General features: G+C 39.2%; 2 protein-coding genes across 8 annotated transcripts in view; one reads left to right on the top strand and one right to left on the bottom strand.

The window, feature by feature from the left end:
• LOC141376283 (uncharacterized) overlaps positions 1 to 10,198 on the top strand; it is a 778,518-nt gene that overhangs the window by 111,121 nt on the left and 657,199 nt on the right. The gene's annotated exons all lie outside the window — the stretch shown is intronic.
• Positions 1 to 10,198, bottom strand: part of LOC100535760 (uncharacterized) — a 93,045-nt gene that overhangs the window by 6,701 nt on the left and 76,146 nt on the right. For 6 of the 7 annotated variants that reach the window (XM_073914323.1, XM_073914322.1, XM_073914325.1 and 3 more), the window contains one exon: positions 791 to 956. In XM_073914323.1, coding sequence (XP_073770424.1) covers positions 791 to 921 — 131 coding nt within the window. In that variant the 5' untranslated portion in view covers positions 922 to 956. Of the gene's footprint in view, positions 1 to 790; positions 957 to 1,354; positions 1,415 to 10,198 lie in introns of those variants that run through there. The other variant, XM_003199272.7, reaches the window with a different exon arrangement.

The raw sequence follows: 10,198 nt of genomic DNA, 5'->3' as shown, positions 1-10,198 counted from the left end.
ACATCACGTCGCGGTAGACCTCAAAATTGCGTGGGATTTGGATCCTATTTTAAAATCAGGAATTTAAAAATAGAATTATTTTCTTTATATCACCCTAATATGACTGTCGACACACTGTACCTACACACAGTTCTGTCTAAACAGCTTACAAAAGATGATTTTCAACATGGGTGCTCTTTACTTTAATACACTGTGCTATTTTACCTTCAGCCCACAGTCCTTAATCAAGTTTGGGTTTTGGCCCTAATAAGAAAAAGTTTGGGCACCCCTTCCCTAAAGTGTGTGTGTGTGAAGTGTCAGCTCAAAATAATGTCTACCAACTCTCTGAAACTGACCCTTTTAGGCTTTGATCCTAAATTGTGTTGTTCTGTCGCTTTAAATTCAAATGAGATTTTTTTAAAGAGGGCGGAGCTACAGATGCCTGTGTGTCAGCATAGTGGCAGATTCAAGAACAAAACAAACGTCCTATGCTAATGACGTAGAGATGGTCACTAGTGGGCGGGGCTTTCCCCCTCTGATGACACGTACAAAGCGAGAATGTCAATCAAAGTGTTTCTGCAGACTGTTTGATCAAGTCTGATACGTTTTTACCATTGGAAGCTGGATATAATCCCAGACTGCAGCAACACAACTACTTATAAAAGTGATTTTTGCATAATAGTACCCCTTTAAATACCAGCAAACTGAAAATCATGCTTCAAATATGCTTTTTTTAAGTCACACAAACTCTGAATACTAACAGTTTCTGATTGACAAACGCATGAAAATGAGAGGTTCTGCGGGTCCTCACCTTTCCAAAGCACTCCTCCGTATCCTCTCCTCTTCCATCTGCCGCTTCTGTCGATACTCCCTCAGTCGGATTTCCCAGACATCCTTCATAATTGAAGCGCCACACGCTAACACCTCTGCGTTCTTGTCCATTATTACAGAGACTTCTAACGTGAGCAAAGATGAAGCTGTCAGGGAAGGAGGAAGATTTAATATCGAACGTTCTCCGGCATAAACTAACCGTAAAATGTGCATTTGTTTACAATAGCTCCATCTAATAGCGTGCATTCTCTTTAACCAGGACAGTCGATTACATATAAACATGGTAGAAAATGAAGGATAATACTATTAGGAAGATTTTCATGTTATATAATACAGGGAACCATCACTTATCTGGCAAAAGCAACACCTCGTGAAATTGCTTCCGTGATTAATTCTAGAACGCTGTGCTTTCATGCTATATTTAAAAGCAATGAAATTGTGTTAAATGCCAGCAGTGTTAATTGCGATTTCAAAAGAGCTCCGCATCCAACAGCATAACAAAAAATGGCTGCAATAACGAAATGAAAACTAAATGCTTGCTTACCCGTCTGACTGTTCTCTGTCAATTATGCGTCTGGCACCAGAAGCAGCTCTTATGAGTGTCAACTGTAACTAAATTGGCCCGTGTAACCAGGGCACTTGACCTGGCTATTTTTAACACCCCGCGGGCCAGCTGCCACCAGACACCATAACTCATTAGAATTGACAGAAATGCTTAAATGCATAAACTACTCTCGTGTGTTTCACAGAATTTAGGCAATTCCTGCGTTACAGACAAGACATTTGCTGTAGAAACTCAGAAATACACATTGATAGTATATGCTAACATTATATTGAAGCATCCGTTTATACACTCACCGGCCACTTTATTAGGTACGCCTTAATAGTACCGGGCTGGACCCTCTTTTGCCTTCAGGACTGCCTTAATCTTTCATGGCAGAGATTCAACAAGCTACTGGAAATATTCCTCAGAGATTTTGCTCCATGTTGACATGATAGCATCACACAGTTGCTGCAGATTTGTCGGCTGCACATCCATGATGCCAATCTCCCGTTCCACCACATCCCAAAGCTGCTCGATTGGATTGAGCTCTGGTGACTGTGGAGGCCATTTGAGTACAGTGAACTCATTGTCATGTTCGAGAAACCCATCTGAGATGATTCAGGCTTTATGACGTGTGTTATCCTGCTGGAAGTAGCCATTAGAACATGGGTACACTGTGCTCATAAAGGGATGGACATGGTCAGCAACAATTCTCAGGCTATGGCATTGGCACAATGCTCAGCTAGTACTAATGGGCCCAAAGAGTGCCAAGAAAACATCCCCCACACCATTACACCACCACCACCAACATGAAACGGTAATACAAGGCAGGATGGATCCATGCTTTCATGTTGATGATGATAAATTCTGACCCGAGCATCTGAATGTGTCAGCAGAAATGGAGACTCATCAGAGCAGGCAACGTTTCTCCAATCTTCTATTGTCCAGTTTTGGTGAGTCTGTGTGAATTGTAGCCTCAGTTTCCTGTTCTTAGCTGACAGGAGCGGCACCCGGTGTGCTCTTCTGCTGCTGTAGCCCATCCGCCTCAAGGTTGGACGTGTTGTGTGTTCAGAGATGTTCTTCAGCAGAGCTCGGTTGTAACGAGTGCTTATTTGAGTTACTGTTGCCTTTCTATCAGCTAGAACCAGTCTGGCCATTCTCCTCTGACCTCTGGCATCAACAAGGCTTTTGCACCAACAGAACTGCCGCTCACTGGATATTTCCTCTTTGTCTGAGCATTCTCTGTAAACCCTAGAAATGGTTGTGCGTGAAAATCCCAGTACATCAGCAGTTTCTGAAATACTCAGATCAGCCAGTCTTGCACCAACAACCATGCCACGTTCAAAGCCACTTTTGTTGCTCGGTTTGAACTGCAGCAGATCGTCTTGACCATGTCTACATGCCTAAATGCATTGAGTTGCTGCCAAGTGATTGGCTGATTAGAAATTTGCGCTCATGAGCAGTTGGACAGGTGTACCTAATAAAGTGGCCGTTGAGCGTATTTCCCAAAACAACTCACCACAGAGTTATGGGATCACAAAAATATCATTCTGTAAACATTTTTGTATATTTTTAAATGAGGGGTAAAAATGGATGTGACCAATAAAGTCTGTAAGTTTACAGTACACGAAATTCTGTGAATTAAACTGCACAACCCAAAAGAAACAATGCTAATCAAAAGGCTAAGAGCTGCTCACTATAGAACACAAATGATTGATTTTATTTTGAGGATAAAGCTTGGTTATGGATGTGACTGATGTGAAATTGCCACTTGTTTGATGAATAATAAGAGTTTAAAACACTGATGGAGACATTTTTGAGTATTTTTACAGTACTGTAAAATATAAGCCGACACAAAACAACTTAGAAAGGGTTTCACTATTTGGCTCATTTTTTTCATGCTAAGCTTGACATTTGTATAGAATTGCTCACATGCTATTAGACAAGATCAGAATACACCAGCGAACCTGTGACAACAAGGATGTTGTTCTGTCACCCTGGTAGACAATGATTAAAGTCGAGGGACGGTGCTGTGTCAGACTGCAGAATGCAAATGAATTTCATTTTGACAAGCGCTGATGATGGAACTGATAATTAACACACACAGCTCATAATTAAAATCTAGGTTACTGTATTCCTTTGAAGAATGATAGAAGGATCGAACGGCATGTTTCACGACGTGCGCTCAACATAGCCTGTGTGCCGCTAGAACATGATGTTTCAACACACTGAAATATGTTATGAATGTACAATCTGCATATGGAAATAGCCGGCTGTACAGTAGTCAGTAAAAATAGAAGGAAAATGTTGTACGTTTTAAAGGTGACACTTACACTGCACGCACGTAACACACACACATATATCAGGTCTGTGCCAATGGCTTATTTAGTGTTAATGCATCTTTCTGTTAGCATGTTAGAAGCTAAATTATACGGCCCGGTCCATATGGACACGTGTTTTCAAAATGGTGGTTTTTAGCCACTTAAACTCTGCTGCTATTTTGGGATTTCCGCCTGGATTTTGCCTACCCAAATTTAAAAGCTTCCCAAATCCACATGCAGAGGTGTAAATGCAAAAATTTGGTATCGTTTTAAAGAAAACCCTTTGAATTTTCATAAAACACTATTGAAAGTGTTTAAAATAACTGTATATGTCGTCTGTGTTATAATAAACACCTAAAAAAAGAGGCGCTTTTTGGGTTTTTTTTTTTTATAAACTCAGATTTGAAAGTGTGCCTTTTAGGTTGTGTGTGGTCTAGCGTGCTGTAATTAATTTTGGTGGTTCCTGCACATGTCTGTAATCATAGGAAAAAAGAAAAAGGTCTCTACCATAATCTATGCTAAAGCTATTGCATTCCAACTGATGAGAGGTGCTGTACAAGCCACAGGGAGCGATCATTGTTTACATATTTCACTATTCTTTTGTTTGATCAAACATAATTCACTGTGTTTGGACCATATCAGACATATAAAAGGATTACTCATGCACATCACCTCAAAAACAGAGGAGAATGGCCCTGAAGTGCACAGCATAAGGTAAGAGATGACAGCTGTCTGTGCTATCTGGGGCTGCTTATTGATCATAAATGTATTGTTTACATTTCTGCGCCATGGAACAGTAATTTTACTTTTTAGAAAAGATTGCAAAGATTTTTATTCATTTGATTCTAAGCCTTTATTTGTCATTTAAAAAGGATTTATCAAGCATAAATAGTCCTCACTTTAGATTAGGTCACAAAACTGCATGAAGTTAAGTTAATAAAGCATTTATTAACATATTAGTTAACTATTCGTATATGGCTGAATAATAAGACATATAAATGTTGATTTCAATAGTTTATTAATCGTTTACTAACTCATTCTGAACAATCCTAAAAACCCTCAACTACTCTTAAATACAACTGGTTTGTAAATAATGTGATACTTAATTTAGTAATGAAAAATAAATCATTAATAAAGTATGAAAATACAATTATTAAGCACATTTTAAATATGTTTGTAAGTCAAGAGTACAGCATTTGTAGCTGCAGTTTTAAACTGCTTACTAACGCTTATTAATGTAGAGTTAATGCTTAACAGATAATGAATTCACGATATGCTAATGCTTAATAAATGATTTATAGTGTGTAGTTATTATAAAGTGTTATTGTTGTTTCCCAGTAGTCGGTTGCAGCTGAAAGGGCATCCGCTGTGTAAAACATATGCTGGATAAGTTGGCGGTTCCGCTGTGGCGACCCCAGATGAATGAAAGGACTAAGCTGAAGGTAAATGAATGAATGAACATAATAATGTAATGGATTAAAGATATTCGATATGTATTTGCTCTTTTAGCGCCAACGCCTTTTAAATCTAATTATTGACATGAAACAAGCAAACCAATAGCAAAGATATTGTAAACCTAGAAGGCACACAACGCCTTAAGACGTTAATATTAGGTTAGATTTAGGTTGTTATGTCAGGCGACCAGTATTCAATGTCTAGCCAGCGTCTAAGGACAACGTTATATTGATGACCAATAATGACGTCAAATGATGTTGATATTTGGTTGATTTTAGGTTGTATTTGAAAGTGGCCAAAATCCAACGTCGAGCCAACATCTTAAACCAACATCATATTGACGTCAAATACTGACATTTAAACATCAGTATGACAACCAAAATCCAACATTTGATAGACGTCATATTGGTAACGTCCACACAACGTCAAGCTGTACCATCATTAGACGTTGATATTTGCTCGATTTTAGGTTGGACGTTGAACACTGATGTTGGTCCGATGTTGGGTTCTTACATCAACCTTATTTCCATTTCCAAACAACATGCAACGTCCCACTACTTTGAGGTACAATGTCAATCAGACGTCATGTTGACGTCCTGTGCCTGCTGGGAAACTATAAAAATGAATAGGTTAAAAAAAGTTAAAGTATTTTTGTTGTCGTAAATGTGACAAATGAAACTTTTAGTTTTCAATTCAGAATCCAACATTTATTTGGTGTCAGAGTTGCGTCTCCTCCATGACACTTGCATGAAAAGTTTTCGCTTTGCACTTTATTTGTATGGCGTCTCTCGCAGAACTTGCTGACATCCTGAATCTTAACCTTTCAAGCGGAGGAAAGAAACAGTGCGATGCCATTCAGAAGGCAGACGGCTCATTAGGAGAGAGGGAGCGTCAACCTTTGCATGGCTGATAATGATTCAGCTGTCATTACCGTGTCACTTTCAGAATAGAAATCACAATAATCAGGTCTGTCAAATGTTCGCTATAAGAAGCAGAAACGTACGCTCGCTGTCACAGCTGAGAATGACAGAGATTCAGCCGATAACGGCTTGTCGGATGCTTCCTAATTAAAAGATTTCATCACAGCAAACCAAATGCAACTTGTTAAGCAACACTCTTTAAAGGAGTAATTCACCTAAAATCTTACTTAAGTCACTTTAAAGGAGACCTATTATGCAGAACTCACTTTTATAGGAGGTGTAAAGACAGCTGTGTGGCAGCAGTGTGTGAATATAAGCAGCCTCTGATGGTAAAAAAGTTTTCATTTGATTTTTATAATCACACTTGATAAAAACATCTGCAGAAACACTTTGATTGACGTTCTCCCTTTGTACGTGTAATCAGTGGGAGAAAGCCCCGCCCACTACCTCTCTACGAGGAAGAGATGCCCACCATATCGCCCTCATTAGCATAGGACGTTAGTCTTTTTTTTTTTTAACTGCCACTATGCTGACACAGACACTTGTAGCTCTGCCCTCTCCTGAAAAGAGCACACGCTGTTTCTCAATTCCAAGAGTGCAGAGAATGGACTCGTGATCTTATGAAGACTGGTCTTGCCAGGTCACCTCGGTAGAACGAACTCAGGAGACCGCAAGAACATACAACGTGTCCTCTGAGAAATGAAATGCTGCCCTCTTCCTAGTGGTCACATGACTACAATTACACTTCCCTTCTATACTTTTTTAACTATACTGTCATTTCATTTTATTAAGCATAACTTAATTTGTGCTGAGATGAGATCGACAGAATGATTCATATGGACAGAATTGGGCCTTGGGCTGGAGGGGGTCCGGTTTGGGGAACACAGGATTTCATCTCTGTTATTCGCAGATGATGTTGTTCTGTTGGCTTCATCAGTAATGGACCTTCAGCATGCACTGGGGCGGTTTGCTGCCGAGTGTGACGTGGCTGGGATGAGAATAAGCAACTTTAAGTCCGAGGCCATGGTGCTCCACTGGAAAAAGGTGGCTTGCCATCTCCAGGTTGGAGGAAAGTCCTTACCCCAGGTGGAGGAGTTTAAGTATCTCGGGGTTTTGTTCACGAGTGAGGGAAGGATGGAAAGTGAGATTGACAGGCGGATTGGTGCAGAAATGCGGTCGATGTACCGGTTGTGGTGAAGAAGGAGCTGAGCCGAAAGGCAAAGCTCTCGATTTACCAGTCAATCTACGTTCCTACTCTCACCTATGGTCATGAGCGGCCGAAATGAGTTTCCTTCGAAGGGTGGCAGGGCGCACTCTTATGGATAGGGTGAGGAGCTCTGACACCTGGGAGGAGCTCGGAGTAGAGTCGCTGCTCCTCCACATCGAGAGAAGTCAGCTAAGGTGGCTCGGGCATCTGTTTCGGATGCCTCCTGGACGCCTGCCTAGGGAGGTGTTCCAGGCATGTCCCACCGGAAGGCGGCCTCGGGGAAGACCCAGGACACGCTGGAGGGACTATGTCTCTCGGCTGGCCTGGGAACGCCTTGGGATTCCCCCGGAGGAGCTGGAGGAAGTGTCTGGGGAGGGGGAAGTCTGGAGTTCTCTCCTAAGACTGCTGCCCCCACGACCCGGCCCCGGAAAAGCGGCAGAAGATGAATGAATAAATGAACTTAATTTGTAAGCTAATTGATATTGTTTTCCTTTCATATATGGATTAATGTGGTTGCTATCAACATCCGGTGAAATATTTCAGGACAACAGCACCTTTAGCAAGAAAAGTGTTTCTAAGATAACATATTAAGTAATATCTTTAAATAAACATAACAAATCAAGCTATTATACTTATAAATTAACAGTTCCCTTTTTTTTATGGTTTCAAAGCACGCTAAACACCATTTTTGACATTTGGATTTTATTATTGGAAATCACTGTTCAGATGCACCGTAATCTATGTGTGAATTGCTGCCATTATTAACATTTGAGAATGTACATTTTAGGCCGAATACAAAATGTATTTTTTCACAAAACGCGATATCCGCCAGACTAGTTTCTTAACAAAGTGCGATATAACAGTTACAGAACGTTCAGGATGCGGCGCGAGCTCAGCATCCCCTGGAAAGAAAGTCGCCGCCGGTGAAGATTTAGCGATAGAAGATGAAGCCTTCAACTTCACAAAAATGTATAAAAACGCTACAAAAGTGGACCAGAATCCTGCATCTGTCAACAATACACAAATGCAGCAGGGAACGAGTCTCCGCTGATGTCAATTAAGAGGAAGGCCAGGGAGCACCTTTTATCATAATCTCATCCCCATCACAAGGTACCTGTCTGCAAGGCGACATTTCTAAGTGTACTTTGTAAGTTTATTTTTTAAATAATTTCTTAAATATAGCTGAGTAGCCTGATCTGAAGGCGTTAAACGTTGACGAAAAACACTAGCAAAAATCATTACGCTGTAAACAGGCTTTACGTCTGTAAAGATCAAGATCCCAAAATGCAATTCAAAAGAATAAATAAATTACTTTGTCCGAAAAGCTCTATAGTATCGAGTCTTAATTAAATAACTTAGAGTAATTGAGTTACTTTTTTAGATAAAATAATTTAAACACAATTTTTATGTCGTAATCAGTAATTTAGCACTTTGAACAATAATTTGAAGTAACACCCAACATGGCAGTATGCTAAATTATCCATAGTGTGTGTGTGTGTGTGTGTGTGTGTGTGTGTGTGTGTGTGTGTGTGTGTGTGTGTGTGTGTATGGGCGCTTCCCAAAACTGGCCTACGGCTAGAAGGTCATCTGCTACATAAAAGATATACTGGAATAGTTGGAGGTTCATTCCACTGTGGTGACCCCTGAAATAAAGACTAAGCCGAAGGTAAATGAATGAATATGACATAAGATTGACATTGTTTTATCCCTCAGCAGAAATGGATCTTAACAGTACAATACCAGGAATTTAATTCTAGCACAAAAGGCATTGAATCGCCACTTGTACTTTGTGAATGTAATTATTAATGAAAACAAATAAAGCCAAGTCAAATAAAAATAATAGCACTTCTTTCATTAAAGGACCCAGTACAGACTCTATCAGGCCTGAAGGGCTTGCGCTGGCTTTATCCAGAGGCTTGTTAATTACGGGAATGAAGTTTACGGATATGTAAATGAGTGAAGCGCCAGCAGGGGGCTCATCTGAGTCTCTATTAAACCCTCTTCAGTCAGAGAGCAACACTCAGCTTAATGAAAGCCTCGGTGTCTGCTTTCAGCTTTTACACAACATACTCTGGCCACTGATCAAATCTCATGTGATGCTGTGATGAGGTTACATGGATTTAATCAGCTCGAACACCTAGGATATGTAAAGGGTTATATTCGCATAGCTGGAGTTTATAGCTGCTCGTGCTCGAAGACAACTTTAATCCTTTTATTTAGTTTACGCCTAGTAAAGTAAAGATGCCAAAGGGTCCAGCAAGAGTTTTGAAAATAATATTTCAGTCTTTTTACACTCTAAATTTATATATATATATATATATATATATATATATATATATATATATATATATATATATATATATATATATATATATCTGTTAATTAACAGTGTCTGTATTTTGTGTTTTCCGTCTATTTACAGATCTGAATTGCATTATGGGATGTTGATTTCTGCTCTATCCACTTTGAATGTTGAAAATTCAACTCTACAGTTTAACAAAATGACTTTTATTGACATTTACAGTAAGTAGTTTGATATCATATCGAGGGAATAAGTCTGTAAAATAACAGAAAATGTGCTGCAGTTTAATACAAGGTTTCTGTAGCGTAATATACAACATTAACCCAGACAATATAGCACTGCAAACCATTAAAAACGTTCATAAAAGTCACTTTTTCCAAACTTTTTAAGGTTCAAGTTGTTGGTATAAAGATCAAGGTCCCATAATGCGATTCAAAAATATAAATAAATTGGGAAAAATAAAAAATATGAATCACGAAGTATGAAAAAATGCTAATTTACATATACTTTTTACAGAGTAATTAAAAATTTTATGCTTAACTCAAAGCATTTACTTACTTTATTTACCTAAAATTCTTTATTTTATTAGTTTTTGTCTGTATTTTAACCTGCTGGAAAATACTTTTATTTATTTTTTTA

The sequence above is a fragment of the Danio rerio genome, chromosome 10, assembly GCF_049306965.1.
Source record: "Danio rerio strain Tuebingen ecotype United States chromosome 10, GRCz12tu, whole genome shotgun sequence".
In the NCBI taxonomy this organism is placed as follows: domain Eukaryota; kingdom Metazoa; phylum Chordata; class Actinopteri; order Cypriniformes; family Danionidae; genus Danio; species Danio rerio.
This window is presented reverse-complemented; position numbering and strand designations above follow the sequence as displayed.